The following is a 25,900-nucleotide window of genomic DNA, read 5'->3' as shown; positions in this document are numbered from 1 at the left end:
TTAGGGTAAAGGTGTGTATGGTGGTAGTGACAGTGTGATTTATAGTAAGTGGTATAAAATGAATTAAAAGCCATAAGATTTAAAACCCTCCCTGTGATTGTGGGATAGCTTTATTTAATTTGTGTAACCACAGCAATATTTACTTCACACCAACACATCAGCTGTCATCGCCCGTGTGTGTTTTCAATCTTTCTCAACACCCGTAACACGAGTCATAAAGATGTTTATCTGCCCGACTGAGGCGTCCTCTCTTTCTTCTTGCAAAAATGTGCCATATTATGTTATTAACCATCTTTCTTTTTAATTTTGTTACACAAAGGCATTTTCAAGGTCTGGGAATCTCATCAAAGGTGTTTGGTTTCATTCCAAGCTTCCATTGAGGTTTTCATATGAAGCTGATATTAGGTCTGCGTGCCTCCCTTTGTGGGCCGGAATTGGCACTAGGTTTTTCTTTTTGTTTACCTCGATGACAATGTTGTTTTTGGAGGCCGAGACCTGACAAAATATGGATTGAAGCATAACATTTACTACGATAAAAACATGTTTTGAATTTTGAAATGATTACTTCTTTCATAAATCAATACCTTTCCACAGTAAGTGCTCGCTGTGTTTTTGAATAAATCACATGCTTGGATTTTGCATTGATAAGCGCATGGAGATAAGACATTTTCCTGTCAACACAGACTCTGTGTCCTCGCCTGTCAAAAACACGGCGGCCTTCAGACTTTTCCGTCAATGTTAAAAAAGAAATCAGTCAATGCCGCAAAATATTTTCTTAACCCCTCCTCCGTTCAGCTGATTATTTGTACAAGATTCTTAACCATCCCCCAGCCACAGCGGCCTATAGGTTTCTCAGTGTATTACAGACATATATTAGAATTGATATTAATATTTGTCTCTGTGTATCCGCAGCCTCCAGTGCGTGAAGGTCCAGTAACACGCAGTGCCAGCAGAGCCGCCTCCCTTCACTCTTTGTCTGACGCCTCCTCTGACTCATTCAACCACTCACCTGGTAAGTCTTCCTCCTCCTCCTGCTATCCTTGAGGCTTTCATTCTTCGGGGTTCACTTCAACAAGGACACAGCTCTGTTCTTCAAAAAAAAGAAAAAAACACACATTTGTGTCTCATTCATACTGACTTTTAGAGTGCTCGTTCAACATCTATATTTGTACATTATTTCACTGCACAAGGCGTCTGACTGGACAAATACACACATTACTCATGAAGTATTGTCCTTGTCCTGCTCCTAGAGATAAAGTATCTATTTTACCGTGTTACTGAGCAACAACATGCCATGAATGGGTGCGATAAAGCAAATTTTGGAAATGTGGAATGTTTTTGGTCCTATTTGACATCGATTATTACAACATATCCACAGGTTTCAAACTAGAAGTCTGAAAATGTCAGTTGTTACTGAAGAGGGAATGTTTTAAAATTGCCTTTCATGCACAAAGTTTTGTACTCGCAGGCTTTTGTAAATATACGTTTTTGCTTAATTAATTCTAGCTTCAGTATAGTTAGTCAATGCAGGGCTAAAGCTATTGCTTATCAACAAATAATATTGTTATACATTTTCTTTTTAAACAAATTCAATATAAATATATACAAATAAGGTACAAGAAAACAATTTATTATAACGCTTTTTGAAGATGAACCAATACCAAAAAAAAGGAATTATTAGAATCAGTGAAAAACACGAGTTTGTGTAATATGTTCATATTTGTTTTTGAGAATATGAATTGTTAATGAGATTTATAGAGAGGATATATAGTTAGAAATACTTTTCTTTTCTTTCCTTCTTTTTTTTGTTGAAAGAAAGTGTTTCATCAAATAAGACATTTTTAAAAATCCTTCTGAGCTGTACAAACTAGCGATCAGTCCCCAATACTCATGACTTTGGTTAACCCCCTGCACATCTTTATATTAGCGCCACTGTAAACTCACCTGCAGCTCTGCCTTGTTTTACCACTCTTTAGCTAATTATTTTTAAAATGTTCCTTTCTGTCACCCTCCCCCAGCCTTTTTGTTCATCTTGTGTCTTACTCCCCTCCTCAAACAGAGTCTGTGGACACTAAGATGAACTTCACCAGCCTGTTGATGATGTACCAGGACGGGGCGAGCAGTCCTGACTCCAGCGAGGAGGACCAGAAGCTTTCCATGCTGCCCCACCTGGCAGACCTGGTGTCCTACAGCATACAGAAGGTCATCGGCTTTGCAAAGATGATCCCAGGCTTCAGGTACGAATTGCCATCATAGCTGGTAAAAAAGTTCGGGTGTCATGAAAGGAGAGCAGCAGGGAAATCTGTTTGGCAGCGTGTCTTTTTTATCCTAGGACTGTCAGGGTTGGGGAAACAGGACCCAAGTGCAGTAAATCAAGGGGAAGCAGGTAAGGGTCCAAACAAAAAGCGAGCTTTATTCAAAAGCTGTTGACGAAAACACGAAGCAAGGGGAACACAGGACATGAAAAACACTCCGCTTCAGACATGAAGGGCGACAGGAACAGGCAGGTAACATGGACAAGATCAGGGAAGAAATGACGACTACCGAACAACAGACAAAAGGGAAACAGGGACTAACTACACATAGGTAATCACAAGACAAGAGACAGCTGGAAGGGGGAGGAGAAACACAGGGGCAACAGGTGAACACAATGACACAATCAGGCACAGGAGGGAAACGCAGACAGGAAGTGAAGCTTAACATAACACAAGAGGGGAAAACACTTCAAAATAAAACACAACACAAGGACATGACAGATACGAAACAAGGAGCAAGACAAGGACTCAACAAATTCAGAATGATCTTTTATTTTTCACATGGTTAAAAAAAATAAAAATGTAATACTGGTTGTATTTTCTTCTATTGATGGGCTGTGAGTCCAATTTGGTTTTATTTGAGGAATTTAAAATGACACATTTTAGCTAATGAGATAACAATAACAATTGATGTTTTTCTTATAAAAAAAATCATTCATTGTTTGAGTGGTAATCAAGCAAAAATACCGACTATTTGCTGGTTCTGTTTTCTTAAATGTGAGGATTTGCTGATTTACTGGTTTTAAATAATAAGGATATTCTGTAATATTGTTTCTCTTCGTACTGCAAAATGATGGTGGATATCTTTTCGTATTGATGGCATTTTATGGACCAAAAGATCAGAAAATAAGAACACAGAAAAAAGGAAAATAAGTTAATCATAAAAAAAGAGACAGTTATTATTTTGCATGGCATAATAGACCGGATTTTAATTATCTACTGGTTCAAACACGCTCAAATTGGATTACTTTTCAGGTTTTGGCTGTTCAAATCCAGTTTTACTTACTGAGCTAGAATCACAAGCAGAACCATTTTTTGTATTAATTACATGTTTTAATTTGTATTTATGAAACTAACTTTTCTCTATAAACTATTCCTCCCTTCCCAGGATTAAAGTTCTTTTTTCTTTTCTTTTCTTTTATAAGCTATTCTATTTATATGGCCTTTTAACATTTTTAGTTTGGATTGAAAAATATACATATTCCAAATTGCAAGGTAAAACTATTATCGAGTCTGTTGGTGCTGCCTTTGCTCCCAACCTGTTTAATAAATATATATTAAATCCACTGGTGCAATAAATCATATTGGGGCCATGTTGAAAATGAAACTTCATTCCCCTGCAGCTGTCTGCTGCTTCGCTGGCTGCTGTTATGATTTGTTGTAAAATCCTGCTACATCCAACCAGTAGTACGTACAAACACAAAGGCTAGCAACCCAACCAGGCCTCTCCCACTAGCAGAGCACTTTGATTTGCTGCCTGCTTTTATGCATTGGGTGAGGTGAGATGTTATTATCACTCCCAAACAAACAAGCGCTTCCAGGAAACCACAGGAACAAGCTGAGCTTTATAAATGCACGCTGTGTTGAGAGATAAGTTTCTAAATGTATGCACATACAGAGAGCACATAATGAAATAATAAAGGAGACAAATATGGGCATACATAAGGCATACGTGTGTGTTTACATGTAACGGAATATAAACAGAACGATTATTGTTGGTATATTTACGTATATTCCTTCTGCCTGCCTTTATCATGATGCTGAGTCTCAGCAGTGTGAAGTGAGGAGATCTCCTGTGGAAATATAAGGAGAATCTACTGCAACAATGTCATAGCGTATAGCTCTGTGGTCAATGCTAAGAGCTACATAGTTAGGGCCATTACTCTTTTCAATTGTGGTTGGCAATTCATTGTCCTACAAATAATTTAAAAAGTCATTAATGTTTATAGATGTTTTCATTCTTTTTATACAATACTGTGTTTTTAATTTATTGGCAACTGATCAAAATGATGCCCATCATGGGGAACAGTTATTCAGAGACAACCTTTAAAGGGCTTCTATCCTGCTTTTGGGGTGCTTCCCTTTCCTGTAGTGTGTTTTATAGGTTTTTGTGTATGTAAATGGGTTCTGGTTTCAGACAGAGGGTAAAAAGAGGTGCTGCAGCACAGGCAGTATGAGAAAAATAAAGAGCTTTCTGAACATTAAAGCGTGTAAACATCTCACAGTAGAGGCGCAAAATGCATATATGTACCTGAAAAGTAGCATAATATGGCCCCTTTAACTGTACATGTACTGCTAATAGACCACTTTACTGCTGTTTTCTTCTCTCCCTGTTTGTCTGCTTTGAGTGTATTAATCGTCAGTGAGACACTTTATTAAGAAATGTTATCCAATGATGTAGAGGTGAAGGTTTTTTGTCTTCTTTGGTTTTACACCATGTTTCTGTAGTGTCAGTGGAGACACTGACACTACAGAAAGATGTGTCTATAGGGGCACTGTGCTTGTGTGTATGCTTTCATGGCCAGTTGTTACCATACTTAAATGAGTCCATTACAGCTTAAATGCTTGATAGTTAATGGCTGCCAATCTGACTTCACGTTACCATATTACTTATCAGCTCATTTATGCTACAAAACATCAACAACACATCACTTGCTACCCGATCTGTCTTCCCTTCCCGTGAGAATACTAATGTTGTTTTGCTGTTCAAGTGAATTTTCATCCCACTTAATTTGCACCACTTGATCTGCTGTGTGTTTGTTTGTTTTCCACAAACTGCCAAAGGATTTCACCTTCAACATTTGCTGCTGCAGTTAGCTGAAAGCTATTGACAAATCCATGTGTGTTACAGTGTTTCTCTTGTCTCTGTAGTGAAACATTTTAGTTTAATCTTGTAAGCAGATCTCTAAACTAAAACAAAAATGTCTTTTTTATTTGAATCCATCTTAGTTTGAGTCTACGGCACCTCAAAAATCTCAAGTCTAGTTTTGGTGGAAAGAAGTAATTACATTGTTTTCAACTTTTGGTCATTATTTCTTGTCAAAATGTTTTTTCTTTTAATTTTGTAATATTTGTTTAAGTTTTGTTTACAAACAAAGCTCACAAAGGTTTATCCTATTACCCTCCCATTAAAATCCCAAGTTTAGAGATTAGGAATGCAGCTTTGCTAGACGTCTATATTAACACTCTGTGTTTGTGACTGTGTGTTCCAGGGATCTGACGGCAGAAGACCAGATCGCTCTGTTGAAGTCGAGCGCCATCGAGATCATCATGCTGCGCTCAAATCAGTCGTTCAGTCTGGAGGACATGTCCTGGAGCTGCGGAGGACCCGACTTCAAATACTGCATCAACGACGTTACAAAGGGTTGGTTACTCCTCACAGTCACAGTACCACTGTGAAACTAAATAAACAGGAGTGGCTCAGTTTCACGAGTTCTAACCAGGCTTGGAATTTCGTCATTTTAGGGGCAAAGCCATTTGGCCTTTTGTGTCACAAATGCTTTTAGGGCACAAAGGCCATATGCCAGGGCACAAAGGCCATTTAGGGAAAAGTTAGGATTTGGAGCTTACAAATAAACAACATAACTTTCTGATAATAAAAACACATGAATGACATGGAAAACAAATTACTTTTTTACTACACTGCGCATTGAATAGAGTAGTTTTTCATTCAATGTGTGCGGCAAAAAATAAATCACAAGTGGAGCAAAGCGCTCGCAGCCCCACTGAAACATCGTCTCATAGGTCAGAGCTGATTGGCTGTAAGTGTGTGTGAGACGAGAGAGCTTAGACTACATCACCAGCGGTAAATAATACAAACAGAAAATGAAAGAAGTTGACCATGTACTGGAGCTTTGATGACCGGAAGTATATTTTATGTATCGATGGATCGATTGCTATTGTAACCACGGTGACGAGTGTCTGTGTTTTCCTACAGTCTGATGTTTTCATGCTGAGGCATCACGGTTGTTGTTATTGTTAAGTTTTGCTTTGTGATAGCGCTCTTTACTCCATGTATTAAGGTAGAAAAAGCCTTTATACATCGAATTGTTCGTGCCTCACCAGTTTTGTACATATAAACACGCCACTGGGTGAGGGGAAGGGAGGTTCCTAGAGAGAGAGAGAGAGAGAGAGAGAGAGAGAGAGAGAGAGACGGGGGAATGCTATGGGAGAGCTAACGGTATATGTGTGTGTGATAATTAACGTTCTTCTTTGTTGTTTTGGCGTGGTTACGGACGACAGTAACCTGTCTCAGAAGTGAATAAACTCACGGACAAAAACAGACACGAGGCCTCCTTGTATTCTCATAGCGAGACGCTGCAATGATGATTGAATGATGCGATGATGACACGGGAGGTGCGTGCAACCAATCCAAGCTACAAGGACTAATGCAGTTCAGAGCCCAGACCACTGCTCTGACACTTTTAAAGCAACTTCGAGATTTTAACAGTATCGGGGCACAACGGCCATGGTGGCCGTAGGAGGTACAATTATATTCGGGGCATTACGGCCAGACCGAGGGGCAATGAAGGCCATGGCCGTCATGGCCGCCGTGAAATTCCCACCCTGGTTCTAACTGCGCAATCAATAAATAAACACATGAGCAGTATGTTTGGACCGAGCTTGTCAGAGCTGCTTATTGATTTCACCATTTGTCAATACACACAGTCCTCTACGGAAGCACATCCCTGCCAGTTAGAGAAAAACGTAATAACAAAAAATATCCTCTTGACTTAATTTGTCACAGAAATGAATAGTTTCATAGAACAATGACTTGATTTCTCAAAATAATGACTTAGTATCTAAATAATGATGATTTAAGTATCGTATAAAAATGAAGAGTGTCTCAAAATAATGAATAGGCTACTTTCACAAAGAAATTGCTTTAGTGTCTTAAATTATAACTCCTGTGAAAAAATAAGCATTATAATAGTGTAATAATGAGCATTTCAGCAAATGACTTAATAATGTGTCAAAAATGACGTTTTTCATCATTTTATTATACTAAATCATATTAAAGACTTTTACAATCTTTCTTTTCCTTCTTCACATTGGCGTGAATAGGCTTCCATACTTCCTTGTGCACTTCCACGAAAGCAGCATCATTGAGCATTGCATTGGCAAAAAGTTCCTTTGCACGCAAGTACACGGTCTCAAGGACAGAAGCAGGTTCTTTGTTGAAGCAGATGACACAGCTGTGATTCCTCTTTTCTTTTTTTTCTCCCACCTTATATAACGCACCCTCACAAGCGTCACCCACATGCTGCTTTTCTATGCACACTTGCACATTACTGTGAGGTTTTGACTCCAGGTATTTTCATTGAAGCAATAAAGCAGCTAAACACACTTCTTTTTCACTCAAACATGCAGGGCAGTAAGCAATGCTCTCTCTCCGCAATGTGAAAATAAACATTCTGCACTGCTGTATAAAGTGTGTTTTCACTTCTAACTCAACAAAAAAAGCACAATACATGTTCGCAGCACTAACGGTGTGTTTGTGTTCTTTTTCCTGTTAGCTGGTCACACTCTGGATCTGTTGGAGCCGCTGGTGAAGTTCCAGGTTGGTCTAAAGAAACTCAACCTGCACGAGGAGGAACACGTGCTGCTCATGGCCATCTGCCTGCTCTCCCCAGGTACTGCTTGTGTGTTCCAGTGTTTTTTCTTTTTTAAGTGAGAGTGTTACTAAATTGACTAATAACAACGCCATGTCAGGAGAGTACAGAAAGTCTAGCTCTTCAATACTGAAAAAACATGAAGAATGAAGGTACACTACACAGTTAGAAATTAGTGACTCATCTGTTTGTGCTTCATTGCGCTTGTCAGCGAATGAACGTAATAATTGAAGAAGGCCATAGAGAAGCTACAAGAGTAGATGATGCAGACTCGCTATTGGAAACTCAACATTTTCCTTAAGTTTCAACTCTTTTCTTCAAAAGATGGCCTTGTTTTGAACATATATTCATCCCCTAAGAGTAAGGAAAACAAGGGCACTGATCCACATTTTCCGTTGAGGCTTTTGATGAAGTTTTGAACGACTCCAAGTTTTTCTTAAATCTTTATCTCTACATGTATGGCAGCCATTCCAGTGTCTGTTGAATTCCAACACAGATAAATGTTGTCAGTAGTTTTTAAAATACAATACAAATTTCCTTGAAATTCATTTAACTCAAAAACATATATATAAATAGTTAAACCAGAGAAACTGATAATGCTGCAGTGCCCTAAAATAAGTTGTTGAAAGGGATTTTTTGTTATTTTGTTAGTTAAACGTCATACATGTTTGCTGCGAGACGAACCATTAATACAGGTGCATGCCTCCATTAGTGTGAAGATGTTGTTTTGAGAAAGTTCAACTGCCAACAAATTTGGATTGAAGCCGACTTCTCATAAAATAAAAAGATGTTGTGGAATTTGCAAATCATCACATCTATCTTTTTTTTGGATTTACAAACCTATTTTTTAATCACACAAGCCGAAAACAATCTCGCACAAATTCTACAAGTAATATGATACTCATAATAGATATTCGAAATATATAAATATTAGCTTGATCCCTACAGTCAAAATCACCACACCAGTCTGGCTGATGTTCTCTTTCCATCTATCCCTATCCCTACCTGAACCCTTATCTCCTCTTCCCTCTCTTCTGCTGCCTTCCTCCTTTCCTCTTTTGACGCTCATGATGTTCCTCCACTTCTTCCCCCGACGGGCAGATCGCCCCGGAGTCCAGGACCATGGTCGCATCGAGCAGCTGCAGGATCACCTGTCAGAGGCTCTGCAGGCCTACATCCAGGTGAACCACCCGGGCGGACGCCTCCTCTACGCCAAGATGATCCAGAAGCTGGCCGACCTGCGCAGCCTGAACGAGGAGCACTCCAAGCAGTACCGCTCCCTCTCCTTCCAGCCCGAGCACAGCATGCAGCTCACCCCGCTGGTGCTGGAGGTGTTCGGCAGCGAGGTGTCATAGCAGTGGAGGAAGCCCACTCACACACACACACACACACAGACTCACCACACATCACAGGAAAATATACCGACCCCTGCCGCCTTCTTTTCCCCGACGGACCCCCAGCTCTGAAAGACACAAGGGAGAAGATGGATAATCCCGTAGATAGACGGTCACTTTCACCTCCTCATCATCACCTGACCTCGAGCGGCAAGGCTCTGGATTTACGGATATAATACACCTGGATATGCTGTGCATTTTTGCAGCACCTTACCAGATTATATGTTAACCTCTGGAACACAGTTCCGCATTACACACCAGGCAGATATCCTGACTCTGGAGTAGACGGACATCCTGATTCTCTCTGAAATTCGCAAACTCTAAATAAAGAAATCGCCTTTTCTCATCACCGCCTTCCCCTCCGGACATCACTGCTAGATTCCTGCCATTTTCTTTTTGTTTTGACAGCGTGACGGATGTGACGTTTACATCCTCTTTATAACCATCATCCTCATAACAAGTGCGAGGAATGCATTCACAGATTGACATCTATTAACCACGCTGGCACTTGTGAGGTACAAATTATACGCGATCAATGTTCATACACCTAGATCGCTATGTTGACAGCAAAGACATCCAAATATATTATCATCAACACGGCCAGCTAGCTTACCATGATATAGTGGAAAAACATTTTTAAATGCTTGGTTAAGACGGGCTGTGTTTCTGTGTATGTGCAAAGAGAGGTCTCAGCTGGAGAAAAGAAAGGAAGTCAAATTAGGAATGTTTCAGTGTTGTAACGGCAACAAGAGAAGTGGGATTTGGAGTCACGGAGGTGTGGTAGATGGAGGGAGGGATATGCTACGGTTGGAATTCCCTGTTCACGAGACAAAAGGGAATTTCACAAAACAAGAATGTATGTATAATGCTATATAAATATAAATGATACGTATAAGCTGATATATATAAATATATATATATTTAAGAGAGCGAAACATGGTTGCTTCCGTGTAAGCAAATAGTGTTGTATAATGTAGAGGATCTGAAGGCCCCTCCTCAGTTCTGTGTGTGTCGTCACACATAAGAAAGCGCTGAGAAGTGTGTGAGGAGTCCTTTTTTATTTTTGTGATGTGTGTACAGTAAATGAGAATCCTGATGGACCACAAGGGGGTGCGTGCAGGCTTTAACTCGAGGGTTTAGTACAGGGACGGATTCTTTTTTTCTTATTTCGGACCTGTGAATTTTGTAGACTGACATAAACAAACATTGTGGATAGAGATTATCCAAGCAAAAAAAAATAAAAAATGACCCGGCTGGTTAGATTGCTGCTAAGACAGTTAGGGCCAGGTAGTTGGACAGAAACCGACTTACCGGCTGTTGCCTCAGGGAAAAGTTTGTCTGATGATTTTGTGTACTTGGTGTTTATCGTGTGTGTGGCGTTAGCTTACAATCATAAGGCAGAGATCGTTCTCGAAGCTCTAGGCATCACTGTGACTTCTAAACAAACTACGTAACAGTATAAGTAAGCTAAACGTTTTTTTAAATATAAATTACTACAAGATTTTTAATCATCTGTTCATGAGACATTTAAAATGGTTTGTACAAACCTTTAAAGATCATTGTTAAAGCTGGTCTGTTCATTAAATGGCCACATTTGAAAACAACGGTGATTAATATAAGCCTTAAAGTTATTTTTATTCAGGGAAAAGTGAAAATGAAGGTAGCAATGTAACGTAAAGCTGAACAGAGACCTTTTATACCTAAAATTTAACAAGCGCCATACCTTTTTTTATTTTTAGGGTCACATTTCAATCAATTTCAACACCAGCCACAGAAGCGAGGTTTAGGATGTTAAACATCACTACATATCATTTCTCTCACACAGTGCATGCTCACCCTCTCTCACAGGCCGGCAGCACCCCCTTGTGGACAAACTCTGTAAATACCACTTGCTAAGTCTGTACATAGCTAGAGATTAATGTAGACAAAATACTAAGAGAACTCAACTGTCGATGGCAAGATGCTCTGGAGATGCAGCACTATATGCAATTAGGAGATGGACTCTTATGTTGTATTCAACTAGAATGGAGAGAGCTGGAAACCCTGGTCATGTGACTGAGCTGGTCGGAGCATTTAAAAAAAAGACTGCCTGACACGAGTTGGACCAGAAAGCTGCTACACTTTTTATTTCTACAATTTCAATTCCTATGATGCCCATGCATACCTTAAATGCATCAAAATCTGCTTATGGCACTGTGTCATTATTATAAGGCCTTATAGATATCTTTAAACACATAGCATGATATAATAACTTATAAGGTCAAGTATCATACAGCTTTATAACAACGGGTTACTCAATGACATTTATTGTTGTAATACTTTATATATAATGCATTATAGTCACTCTTATAATGCACAATATGTTACTTTAAGTAGTTTGTGTTCTTGCATAGATATAATGATATATTTTGAACACGTATACTAATCTATATCCACATTATAATGCATAATAGCAGAGATAATAATGCATAGAAAAAATATAATGTATTCCAACTAAAGGAGTGACAAATATAAAGTATCATGGTTGGCCTTATAAGTTGTAATAAATATGCTTTATTTAGTATGATTATAAAGGATAGCGAATATGTTTGAGGTCTTTAACTATACAGTACTATAAAAAGTGTATACCATTATAGTTATGGCATCATAAAAAGTGTTACGCTTATAGTTTTCAGCAAATTTAAACTGAAACTTACATTATAATTGTCTTTATAGTTCAAATATATATTTTAAAAACAGCTTTATGTAATTTTAAGGGATGATCCCAAACAAACAAATATATTTTATTATCTTTGGCTTTTACAAAGATTGTGCATCTTGTAATTTGAATATTGTGATAATTCCGTTTTTGATAAAATCCCTATTAATTGCGCCGTTATTTATAATCAGTTTTAGTGATAATAAATGGCCAGCATTGGTCCAGCCCTGTGCTGATGATGCTCCTATGAATGATGGGACTCCGACGTGTAATAATTGAAAGTCTTGATGTAGCCGAACATTCCCAGTGGTGGTGTTGATCATTCCGACTGGCTGAGTGTCCTTGCACCAGCCAGGATGTGAGAGTCCTGAACTCTCCGGCAGCTTTTTAAAAAAAGACTCCTAACAGCTCAATGTGTCCTCACCAGGACGTGTCCTCTCTGTCCATTCCGAGCTTATGGATGTACATCTTTTCTCTTTTTCTCTTTCTAAAGTCTATCGATAAGCTTTTGACAATTATACAGTATATCCATTTCATTTTGGTGAAAATCTTTTTTTTTTTTTCTCTTTATTTTCTTTTCAAGATTGTCAATTTTATTGTGTGTCAGCGTTTTCCTGCTAGCGCTTTGGCTTGCTGTGCTGGGCCGTTGTCATTTTTTTTAAACAAGCAGAGATGAGCGTGATGGACTTCTGGAGCCTTTTTCTTGGTGCAAAATGAACAACTCCTCCTGGATTTTAAGGGAACAGGACTCATCCTCGTTCGTTTTGCTTGTACCACCTGGTATCTCACCCAAGAGGAACAAACACAGAGGAGAAAAAAACTGTTTCATTGGCAAAGAAAAAAGGCAGATCCCTGGCTCTCAAAAAAACAAACAGCTAAGTGCTTTCCAGAAGCAGGATGTCAAACACTATCAAGTGAACTAACACTGCCTCAAATGACTGATCCAGGAATTAGCCAATGGCCAACAGTTTAGCTGCAGCATGGGCGTGCCTCCTCATCCGCCACCCAACCCTCTAACCACCTCTTCTTCTGCAATAGCCAATCACAGCAGGATAACTCTTCATAGCTTTAACTCAGCAGCCCCTCAGGCTCTAAAAAAAAACTGGTGCACCAAGGGCTGATGGGAGATTTAGCTGCTGTGGAATTGGACGTGTCACTATCAAACTGTGAAAAGAGAAAAGGACTGTAGAAATCGGACCCCAGAAAACGCTGGTATTGGACCTCCAGAAGACTAGGATCTGTACAGAAGATGTTAGGAGATGAAATTATTTTTCAAAATGAGAATCCACAGATGTAGTAACGTGCTCTACAGGCACCGGCGACTGACGGAACCCAAAGTGTGACATTCATTTTCTCAATATGTCTCGCATTGCAGCTCTTGGAATTTTAGACTTTAAAAAAAAAGTGAAAGCAAATTTGATATCCATAAAAAAAAATAAGACATTTGTTGTTTCTGTTTCAAAACGGAATGCAGGGCAGGGAAACGGGGTGAGAGTGAAACATCAGTTATGTAGCTTTGCTCAGCTGCTTTTCGACATCGCAATGGATAACTACATTTGTAACGGTTGTACATGACAGTTTTCTTCACTAATGGCTAACGTGAGTATTGTAGCTGATGCTCTCTCTCGTCTCAACCCTCCCCCCGCCCCTGGAACCCAGGTCAGCAGCTCCACCTCAGTAGCCTTACTTTCAGTAACCTCACTCAGCTGGATACATTTAACAGATACCTCAATATTTTACAGGAAGACTTCTTCACAACAGCCTTCAAGGGAACCAAACATACACACACACACACACACACACACACACACACACACACACACACACACAAACATAAACATGCCACAACTCTCCTCAGTTTATCGCAAACGTACAGCAAACTACTTGCCAGTAAACCAGTCAGTATACCAGTGGATCCCAATGTTTCTACATGTTAACCGTTCTTCTGCTTTACTCACGAGATCTCTGTTTTCTGTCCTCTATCCGACTCTATGCCGATGACGCTCCGCTAAGCTTTGGCATCGCGTATAACCCAACATACTACCTCTCCCTTCCGCACACACACACACATATATATATATATATATATATATATATATATATATATATGTATGTTTGTCGCAGCATGATTGTGTTTGTGATAAAGCAACCATTTTCATTTTTTGACAGTAATGAAGAAGGGTTTTTTTTGTGTGTACAGTACAGTAGATTCCTCTGTTTTCAAATGCTGGATTTCTTTATACCTCATATCTCAACATAAGCCTACACATCTTTGGAGTCAGTATATCGGAGACCTCATTACAACCCCTTTGTCACTGAAGTGTGGCAATGTGGGTTAAGACCAACGTTCACATAGCAGCTAAAAGAACCTCCGTTATTTTTGAGCAGTGAACAACATCTAACCTTTTTGATGTTTCATTTCAATAAACAGTTTGACATACAAGATGGTCATTTTTAGTGTAAATATAGCTGCATACTTTCTTCTCAAACTGCATTCACATGATACGTGATTTGCTCTTTGCCCACTCGAGGGCACTGAGCCTTGTGGGGAAAACAGCTTGTTAGGTGTCGTTTGCATAGTTACATCCGCTGCTAGCTTGCGCCGCTTCATGAAGTTGTCATCTGATTGGTTGCGCTTCTAAAGTTCAGCGATACAATGTCAAGTTGAAATAATTTCAATTTGGCGACAATTTTGAGTGATTCGGTTCCGCGTATTCATAATGGCTCTGTGTATAGAAGCACAGCGTCAGCGCAGTCATTTTAACGTGTCATGTGAATGCAGCCTAACTGAGTATACATTTGAAGTTTGAGTTTTTCTCGAAAGTACAAAAAAGCAGTTTAAACCAAAAAGACTCTGCTAGCTTAAGTTTAGCAAGCAGGCTAATTTAGAGAATCCTTGATCCGCGAGTTTTAGCTTGCTATGTGAATGTAGCATTAAACAAGAGGAGATGATGGACGTCAAACGCTCGTGAGTGGACACTTCAGGGGCAAACTGGGCTCAGGAGTCAAGAGGCAGCGGCTGCTCCGTCAGTACAGCAGACATTTGTACTCTGGTGTTTTTTTTTTTGTTTGTTTTTTGTTTTACAGTTAAAAGTGCTGGATTCACAGTGACAAACCTCGATCAGTGTTTTTTTTCCAGCTCTATACAACAGTTCAGAGACAGGGACGGAGGTCTTGGGGTCTATTCGTCTGACTCGGATAAGGGGAGTGGTAGTTAGACTTTTAAAACCAGCTCTGCCCTAACATCTCAAATGTAAAAAGTGTCTGCTTGGCTTTGCTCTCGCAGATTCCCTGTTGTGTTCGTCTCTCGCTGTGGCTTTCCTCTTAACGTCTCATGAGGGTTTGTAACATTGGGATCCTATTTTATATATCCTAGATCCAAATAGTGTGTGCAACCTCAGCCTTCTTCTAACTCGCATCCTTCATTTGTTCGCTGCACTCACTCAGCTTTCAGGTAACCAGCCCTTCAAAATAAAATGCTGTGAAAGACACAATACGCCTTTAGTGAACACTCTTCGTCGAATCTCAAATCACGTTTCAGCTCACAGGAAGTGACAAAGGTTTTTCTTTGAAGTATTAGATATTTAGTAATGCAAGTATTTTATCGCATCTCTGTGATTAACACTAACATGTAACTTACTGCGGAAAATCAACACTTTTAGCCATTTTTTGTCAGATTTTGAGTAAAACCTCAAAACTGTTGGGCCGTGTTTGGACCTGAGGAGAGCGGTTGCATAGATAGAAAGTCATTTTTTTCTAACAAAACTGTCTGTTGCTCTGATTGTGTTTCTCTGCTACCTCTTTAAATATGCGCTTGCTCACACACGCACTTAAAGTCTCACAGGCGAATTCACACTCATACTGACAAAAAAAAAAAGACCGACACTGAACACAACAGAGACACGCAGCACATTTGTGTGCACTTCTTTCTACTTCACCAGCAGTTCTTTGCCAATGATGCACTTGTGTTTTTTTCTCGAAATACTCGGCAAAAATAATCAACCTTAAATAAAAAAAAAAACGTACAACAATATATTCTAGAGCAAGTCCTGGGGTAGCCAGGTCAGTAGAAATACATTTAAAACTCATCCAGAACATACATAAAGTTCAAAAAAGCAAACATTAATGCACATATATTGCTCAGCTCAGTTGTACCTTGGTGTGCCTAGAACCCACAGCCTTATTTTGGGACAATATCAGGGGTTTTAATCCAGAATACAGGACCCTCCGTCTTTGTATTTCTGACTGTTTCATTTAGTTTCCGCAGCTGATTCTTTTCCTCTCTTTATATCCACTTATTGTTGGTTATAACAATTATATTAAATATGTGAGGGGCTTGTCCTGACTTTTCCTGCTGGTTTATTCATTAAGTTATTCCCCTCGGTTGATTATATTTTATATATTAAAATGGTATTTATGGCCTAATTGTAAAGTAAAAATCTTACTTTTTCTAATGAAATTATTTTATTTAAGTGTTTTTTCCCCCAGCAGACTGGCCTCCCACAGAATGAACTGAACTCATTATTAGGCAGATCAAAATGAAAAAAACAATAGTTGAGTCCCAAGATAAGAACCTTTGACCTTCACACACACACACCACCATGCAGTAAACCTCACCCGACCTCAGTGCAGAAACTTAAGTATTTTCAACATACAGCAAACCGTTGCCATGGCATCAGTAGCCCTTTATATAAAATAAGTAGTGTTATTCATACAGTACCTTAACCAATGTCTCTCTTCGTGGTCAAAATCACCGCCTGTTTTTTTCGTGTCGCTCTTCTCTTTCTTTTTTTTGCTCTTGTCTTTAAAGTTGATCCATTGTACTTTGTTTACATGCATTGTATGTAGTAGAATACTGATAATGTTTTGGGGAAATCACAAATAAAACAGCTGTATATAATGATGCAAAACGACCCTTGTGTTCCTGCTTTTCTTTTTTCCAGGTCTGTTCAGTTTCATGTAAAGAGACGCATTGATCGTAGACATCACTTTAGAACTCTCACGCTTCTATTGGCTAGCACGAGACATCTCCAAGTGGTTGATCAATCACTACAGAGACGGCCAACCAATCAGAGCAGACTGGCCTCTGGTTTCAGACAGAGGGGGAAAAGAGGTGCCACAGCACAGGCAGTATGAGAAAAATAAAGAGTTTTTTGAACATTACAGCATGGAAACATGTCACGAGAGAAGCACAAAATACAAAATATGAACCTGAACTAGAATAATAGTGCCCCCTGATATATAACGATACAGCTTTATACTAAGGTCCTTGGGTTTTTCATACTTATTAGTGAAAACTATTCTGAGAAAGATGCATACAAATAGTTAAATGTACCATTATTCATAAATTAAAAACAACCATAAGTGAAAATGCTTAATAAAAAGTTAGAATGGGGATTTTTTGGCAAAAGGAAAAGACACAAGTATTCATAAATGTATATTCAGTTAAGAGAATATTCACATTATTTATCACAGACACATCGGCCTATAATCTGTTTGTAATCGTATTGCTGATTATAATTAATGTACATTTATACTTTGTTTGAACATGGTGCAGGTACATGTTTGGTCAGTAGAGGGCGCCAAGATGCTGTAGGAGTCCTGACCAGCTGATTGACCTCTAGAATCAAGATTCAAAGGCTTTTTGTCATATGCACAGTAGCTCAAGGTTTCAAGGTTTTATTGGTCATATGCACAGCATATACAACGTATATGTTGGCAATGAAAATCTTATATCCCATGCTCCTCCAACAACTCAACATACATGGTGCAAATAAGATAAATAAAATAGTGCAAAAAGAGAGAAGAATATTTACAATAACAACAATAAAGATTTGAGGATGTGAAATATATACATATGTGGAATACATTGAGAGTATTTAAATACTTTACACTGTTGAATGAGGAGGTATGGACAGATGCATATATTACGTATAAACAGATGTATATGGCAGATGTGTATAATATATATATATGTGTACTATAAACAGATATGAGTAGACATTCACAGAGCTCAGGAGTTCAGCAGTCTTATAGCCTGTGGTATAAAACTGTCTCTGAGTCTGGTGGTCTTGGTCCGGATGCTGCGGGACCGTCTGCCAGACGGCAGCAGACAGAACAGATTGTTGCTGGGGTGATGGGGGTCCTTTAATATCTTACAGGCCTTCTTCCTACACAGCTGGGTGTAGAGGTCCTCCATGGATGGCAGCTCCGTCCTGGTGATGTGCTGGGCAGTTTTCACCACCCTCTGTAGAGTCTTACGGTTGAGGGCGGTGCAACTGCCATACCAGGCGGTGATGCAGCCAGTCAGGATACTCTCGATGGTGCACCTATAGAAGTTGCAGAGTATCCTGGAGTCCATGTTGAACTTCCGCAGCCTGCGGAGGAAGAAGAGCCGCTGTCGAGCCGTCTTGGATATGACCCTGGTGTGATGTGTCCATGTCAGGTCCTCACTGATGTTTACCCAGAGGAACCTGAAGCTGCTGACTCTCTCCACAGGAGTCCCGTTGATGGTGATGGGTGTGTGTGCCTCTCTCTGCCTCTTCCTGTAGTCCACAATCAACTCCTTTGTTTTGCTGACGTTGAGATGGAGGTTGTTGTCCTGGCACCAAGATGTCAGGGCTCTGACCTCCTCTCTGTACGGCGTCTCTTCGCCGTCTGTGATCAGGCCGATGACGGTCGTGTCGTCAGCAAACTTGATGATGGTGTTGGAGCTGTGTGTGGCCACGCAGTCGTGCGTGAACCGGGAGTAGAGGAGAGGGCTGAGCACACAACCCTGAGGGGCTCCGGTGTTGAGGGTCAAGGTGGAGGATGTGATGTTCCCCATCCGCACTGCCTAGGATCTGCCCGTCAGGAAGCTCAGGATCCAGTCACAGAGGGTGCTTTTGAGCCCAAGGTCCCTGAGCTTAATGATGAGCTTGGAGGGCACGATGGTGTTGAATGCTGAACTGTAGTCAATGAACAGCATTCTCACATAAGTGTTCCTCTGGTCCAGGTGGGAGAGGGCAGTGTGGAGGGTGAGGGAGATGGCATCATCTGTGGACCTGTTTGCCCTGTAGGCAAACTGCAGGGGGTCCAGTGTGTCAGGGAGGGATGAGGTGGTAAAAGTTTTGACTAACCGCTCAAAGCACTTCATGATGATGGAGGTGAGTGCAACTGGGCGGTAGAAATTGAGGCAGATGGGTTTTGTCTTTTTGGGGACAGGGACAATGATGGACTCTTTAAAACATGTGGGGACTACAGACTGGAGCAGTGACCTATTGAAAATGTCTGTGAACACATCTGCCAGCTGAACTGCACACACCTTGAGAGCACTACCAGGGATGCCATCAGGTCCAGGAGCCCTGTGTGTTGATCCTTTTCAGAGATCTACACACATCTGCACTGGTTAAAACCAGTGAGCAGGGATCCTGGGCCTTCTGTGCCTCCACAGCCGGGGGCTTCTCAAAGCGTGCATAAAATGTGTTCAGTTCATGTGATGCAGACACTTCCTCAGCACCACTCGTTGTCCTTTTGTAGTCTGTTATTGTTTTTAGTCCAGACCACATGCTTCTGGCGTTGGAGCCCTTGTAGTTAGACTCCACCTTGTCCCTGTATTGTCTTTTCGCACTGCTAATAGCTCTCCGGAGTGCATACCTGGAATTCCTGTACTCATCCAAATCACCGCCACTGTGCGCGATGGCCCGTGCTTTAAGTTTAGCCCAGCTAAGGTGTAGATATGGCAATGAAGAGCTTAAGTCCCAGGCTCCTCCAACAATGCAACATATTATAGGACTCAAAACAAATCAAAATCAATAATAACACTGAAAGAAATAACTAGATTAGAAATAAAATAGTGCAAGAGAATGTTGCAAGATGTACTACTAAATAAAAAACTAAATAAAAATATTGCAAAAAGTAGTCTATGTATACACAAATGGAATATGATTTATAGATAAATAAATTGCTAAAGCAACCAGATGAAGGCTTTGGGTTATGGAGGCCCTTTACAGAGCTCAGGTGTTTAGCAGTCTTATGGTCTGTGGAAAGAAACTGTCCCTGAGTCTGGTGGTTATAGTTCTAATGCTGTGGTACCGCCTGCCAGACAGCAGCAGACAGAATTGTTTGTTGCTGTTGTGATGGGGTCTTTTATAATCCTGTGGGCTTTCTTCCTGAGCCGTTGGGTGTAGAAGTCCTCCATGGATGGCAGCTCAATCCTGGTGATGTGCTGTGCAGTTTTCACTGACCTCTGTAGAGTCTTATGGAGGGCGGTGCAACTCCCGTACCAGGCCTTGATGCAGCCGGTTAAGATACTCTCTATGGTGCACCTGTAGAAGCTGCTAAAATGAATGTGTGAGTACATGTATGTCCATACAAAATACGTTTCACTACCTCTGACTAACTTTTTAATGTTGTTGTTTTTTTACAGTAAAAGAAAAACTGAAAAGAATTGCTGTTCAAATACTTCCCCAAAAGCTGTGAAGGAATGCAGCAGTGGAAAGCTGTTGGACAACTATGTTTCGATAAGTAAAAAATAATGCGTGTATCCACTCTGGGTCTAATGGGTTCTTCCTTGGCCCATTGTTCACCATTCCAGCAAGTTAGATAAAATCCATTCCGGTCTGAGGTAGAACTAAAGTACAAGCACTTAATGCCAAAGCAAAAAGGAGAAAATTCCCAGTTTGCAGTGAATATTAAATACTGTTTTTGTATGTCATGGCAGTTGCTCTCAACCTGAAGGGCCAGGATCCCTCCTGTGAGGTCCTAAGCTAAATCTGAAAAGTCCCATATTTTACTCTTCTTTTTGGTAAAACTCTTGATACCTCAACCATTCTAAAAAGCGTCAAAGTAGACTGACACATCTCCCCAAATCTATATTTCTTTTGTGGAGCCTTTTTCCTCTTTTTTACAAGTGGTATTATTGTGCAACATCGCTTTGATTTTGGGTGATCAAATAGATCTTTCTTAAAATTAAACACTACTTTGAAATCCTCACCAAAACTCAAAAATCCTCAGCTCTTCACAGCTACCAGGAAAAATAAATGTTAGACTTTCAAAAACAGACAAAGTGGCATTGCTTGGAGGCTGTTGCATTCACTTTCCTCCTGATGTTTGACCCCCACCCATCCTTCTGGGCCTCAACACAGAGGAATTCCACAAGAGCTGGAATAGAGACACCTGAAAGTGTCTTACTCGTTTCAGACAAGTTTGTTTTCTGACACATATGGACATTTCCTGATTTTTCAAAGTTATTACAAACCCAGTTCAGCCAGACAGCATGAAACAAATGTCTGACAGTGGTTAGGAAACCCCTGCATGACCCAGGTCTGGTTATACAGGGGGATCTCTGTCTGTTATGAGAGTCATCCAAACATCATTAGGAGCATTTCCTCCTTGTGACCCTGCAGGAGACGCCTCACATGCAGATCTGTGGGCTTCCTGGAAAGATAGAGGATTGAATAAAAACACTTTAATTACGTTTTTGAAAGCTGATATTATTGTAATAGGAAGCGTTGAAATGCTCATTAAAAAAGGTCTTAAATGCTATACATTAAGTGTTTTCTTTTTGTTTATGTTCTCGCCAAAGCTCCTCATGGTTGGATGACAGTGTTCTCAGGCTTGAAATAAACTGCATCGCCATTGCAGCTACATCGCACTCATTGCGGTTTTGTAATAACTGCTTTTCCTATATTAAGTCGTCGCCCCCCCCCCCGACCACCAACCAGTTGCTAATGGCTGGCGCTGCTGTGCGTTGATTGACTATTACCTCACTGGCACTCCTAACTCATATAAACACAGTTGCAGTTATGGATGATGACACAGAAAAACCAGGCGTCTGAAGTGCTGCTACAGTCACATTCCTTCATAATAACTGCTCGCAGTGTTGTCGGGAAACATCTCTGACGCTGAGCTTACAGTATGTTGTTACACTGCAACCAATCAGGACTTTATGATCCCTCTGCTCTCATGCCCCTGTAATCATTTAACAAGGCACATGGGAAACACGAGTGCTGTTTTCTTCAAATACTCTGAATTTTGTGCATTTTTAGAAACCCGCATTTTACACAAAAGGAGTAACAAATGCCACTGATTATTTTTCTTAGATTCAGGAGGCGAAGCTCCCTGCTGGATATTAGAAAGATTGCAAGGCTAACACACTTAATGTTTACTTAATGTTTAGACCCTGAGGTCCCAAAATATCATTTTAGGTTCAATCAATGACTGAATAATTTCCTTAAACTGTTTTAAATAGTACATTTGTTATGTTTTCAGTATTTCTGTGTATGCATAACGCTTCCGAACCCAGAAGGGAGTCAGCTCCAGTGTTTCTCACTTGTCTCATTCTCTCATCACCATTTCCCAGTGCTGAGCAGCTTTCCCAGCAGAGGAGGAGTGTTTCAGTGAATAAGGTTCTTGTTCCTGCAGCCAAGCGTCCAACATCCACAGCTGTTGCGGCAGACAAATGGAGAAGGAGTTCTTCGATATTAGGTGATATTATGCCTCCTGTTGCTCACAGTTTATCAGGCTTGTACACTTTTGCCTGCCATTTTTAAACACCAACTATAATGTACTGTAGCACACAGGGGCCACACACACTCTCAGGAATAATTATTCATGTTGCTTTTAAAACAGGCCATTAGCTAAAGCTGTGAAACAGAGGCAGACGACTGTATGTGGTAATAATGATGTACACTGTTTAAATGTTTGCGAATAGAAGATCTTTTTTTTTTAGTCTCTGTCAAATTATTCCCAGCTGAGCAGATGTCAATTGTTATCTGCTGCAGATGCTGCTGGTTTCATATTTTCAAAGCATGAACCAATCTTAGATTAGATTTTTAAAGGAAAATGATCTATTTCTAGCCCCAGGAGTCAAACATTTGGTGTAACAAGTTCCACATTTTTACACAGGTATTGACACTATTACTTTATGAGGTAGTCTTTGTTGAACGATTCAGCAGTCATAGCAACTTTAACATTCATTTGGAGGTAGTGGCTATGTGGCAAATGTAAATATCCTATCCTTGAGCTCTGTTTTGATCCCCACCACCTTTTTAGGATCAATGATTTATGTCAGCTTGCTAGCAATTCGTCAAACATTGCTGGGCAGGTAATAGAGTATTTTGTACATTTGTTTGCTGAAAATCAAACAACAGAAACAAAACGACTTGCTCAAATAAGTTGCAAAGATTTTAAAAGGGAAAACATTTCCCAAGCTGTATGCCCATATCCTACATTTTCTCTATGCTTATTCCAACATCTGATTCCAGTCACATGACACAATGCTATTATGGCTGCAGTAGTACATCAAAATAAAATATTTTAAATGACCTGACAACATGCATGACGTACTTCCCCATTCAACTTGACAGATTTGGTACTCAAATAAAACTCTGTGGGTTCGTTGGCTGCATAACGTGCTGGTTATGATAGATTCAATGGTGGGTTTATGATGATTTAGACATCTCATTAGATTTTTTGACAATTGCTCAACTCCTGAACTCATTGTATAAATAAGAGAGTTGTGATTATGAAACTGGAAGAAAGGAAGGGGATGGAAAATAAGAAAGAGGGTGCTCATTGAGAAAGAAAGAGATAGAAAGAGCCTGAAGAAGAGGACGGAGGTGGTGGGTGAAAACAAGAGGGTGGGGTGCTTAAAACAAGGACATCATGGGGTTACAGAGAGGCAGAGAGCCTGCGGTAACACTGCTGACGCACATGTGAAACATGGAGGGGAGGGAAGGATGGAAAGGAATCTCTGGCAGGGATCACCAAACCTCGAGACGAGGTCAGAAAGCCACTGGCGACATGACGAACACACACACACACACACACAAACACACACGGTAGAGTCGGGGTAGTAATAATAACACTAAATAGTAGTTTAATAGGTGATAATCATCGATTGGGTTCTGATCGTAAAACCAATAGGAGTGAGGGAACTAGCGGTAAAACCCAAACACACACACACACACGCACGCACGCAAAGACCCATTCAAAGACATTTAAAAATCTGTGCATCTGTTTTTTTGGGACAGCATTCTGTCACCACCCCTCTGTCCCTGTGTGTGTGTGTGTGTGTGTGTGTGTGTGTGTGTGTGTGTATGTGTGTGTGTGTGTGTATGCACGTGGGTGCATGCGCGCATCTTGACATTAGCCAGTGTGTTCAATGGTTAATGTTTGGGTTGTTTGTGCAGCTGTGTTTGACAGTTAAGATGAGCGCTTCTCTAGTGCAGCCTTTTGCTATAAATGTCACACACGCTGTTTTGTGTTGTATATGTTTTCTGATTCGCCCAACAGCACACACACACACACACACACACACACACACACACACACACACACACACAAGTTCATCTGATGCGAGTGTGTGTGGGTGTGCCTCTCTGTTTGAAGGCTTACTTGACCCTACAACTGTTTTTATTTTAGTACTTGTATTGGAATTCATGCATCTGTGTACTTTTGTGTACTGGTGCAAGTGAGATAGATAGGAAGTTTCATCGGTATGTATAAGGGGCATGATTGTGTGTGCGTGTGTGGTTGCATGCTCATGTGAACATGTGTGTGTGTGTTCGGCCAGTCGGAGCGTGGGAATGTGGTGAAGGATTTCTGCGGTATTTTTAATGTTTGTTATTAAATATTACCACAAGGGACCACGACCAAACCCCAGACACTCCTCCGCTCCCCGACCTCCTCCTCCTTCTTCTCCCTTTCCTCCTCCTCCTCAAGTGACAATGAAACCAAAAGGACTCACCACTTGTTTTAAAATAAATCCAACACTTAAGGAAAAAGCTAAGCTAAGTCAGAACAAACTATGGCAGGGGTGAGAAAGTCAAAATAACCAGGGTAACACTAGAAGTAAAGTAAACTACGGCAGCAGAGTGACACACAGCAGCAGGTGGAGGCATTAGTATGGGAATGAAGGAAAAAGGTCAGCTCACTCACTTGTTATAGAGGAGTGATCGAGCCTTGTCACAACAGGTTTCTAAAAGTCAATTTTAAGGCATAGCTTTGTAGGCTGTCATTTTTCAAAAACTGGGCCAATTAGAAAAAAAAAGAATTGGTCGCTTTTCATACAATAGGCGGCCAAAATGAATGTGAAACTGCTGTGATGTCTCAACATTGTTAATTGAGCCCTGTAGCTTAATAAGAGCTCTAAAGGTGTTGTTTATATGAAAGAAAGAGGTCGCTGTAAATAACCCCATGAAGGTATAATTCATTTTTAGTTTAATTTGTACTTATTTGCATAATTGTGAACACGGAATTAGTTTAAGAATTTTATACAGGCCTTATGCCATTCATTTTCCTATAGACTTTTATTTTGAAAGGTAAAATGTTAATCATACGTCACTTTGTTAGCGTGTAACTTTTTAGTACAGTGTATGATCTGGTCACGAACGGATGTACGTGTGTAAAATAGAAGGATTTTATAGTTTTAATGGACCCGTATGAGGCCAAACAGTTCTTACGGTGGTGATAGTTTGAAAGTATAAGGAATGTAGTATTGAACAAGAGAAAATAAAACAGTAAATTTGAACCAGCAGTAAAGACTCAAACCAGTTATATACGGGGATCCGTTACAGTAAGAACTTATCCTCCACGGAAAAAGTAAGAACTTATACTCCACGGAAAAAGTAAGAACTTTATCCTCCCCTGCAAAAGCTTCACCTCTTCAGTAAACCTGCTGCAAGGACAACTTCTACGGACGGAAAGGAACACTTTTATGGATGAAAGGGATACGTGCAGCGGTGAATTGAAGACGGTTTGGCGGTAAAGGCAGCAAGAAGACGAACAAAGGATAACAAAAATGGAGGGAAACGATGCTACTCTCACGGCAAGGAAAGAGGGGGCGATTTTTACCTTCAAAATAATTTAGAATACAAGGGAAACAAAAAAGGGAAAGAA

At 40.2% G+C, this 25,900-nt stretch overlaps 1 protein-coding gene across 2 annotated transcripts in view; it reads left to right on the top strand.

The window, feature by feature from the left end:
• Positions 1-16,932, top strand: part of LOC134866317 (vitamin D3 receptor A) — an 80,273-nt gene extending 63,341 nt beyond the window's left edge. For both annotated transcript variants that reach the window (XM_063886423.1, XM_063886431.1), the window contains 5 exons: positions 913-1,012; positions 2,060-2,237; positions 5,528-5,679; positions 7,832-7,948; positions 9,029-16,932. In XM_063886423.1, coding sequence (XP_063742493.1) covers positions 913-1,012; positions 2,060-2,237; positions 5,528-5,679; positions 7,832-7,948; positions 9,029-9,282 — 801 coding nt within the window. In that variant the 3' untranslated portion in view covers positions 9,283-16,932. The remainder of the gene's footprint in view (positions 1-912; positions 1,013-2,059; positions 2,238-5,527; positions 5,680-7,831; positions 7,949-9,028) is intronic.
• Positions 16,933-25,900: the final 8,968 nt, after the last annotated feature.

This window comes from Eleginops maclovinus, chromosome 1 (genome assembly GCF_036324505.1).
Source record: "Eleginops maclovinus isolate JMC-PN-2008 ecotype Puerto Natales chromosome 1, JC_Emac_rtc_rv5, whole genome shotgun sequence".
In the NCBI taxonomy this organism is placed as follows: domain Eukaryota; kingdom Metazoa; phylum Chordata; class Actinopteri; order Perciformes; family Eleginopidae; genus Eleginops; species Eleginops maclovinus.
This window is presented reverse-complemented; position numbering and strand designations above follow the sequence as displayed.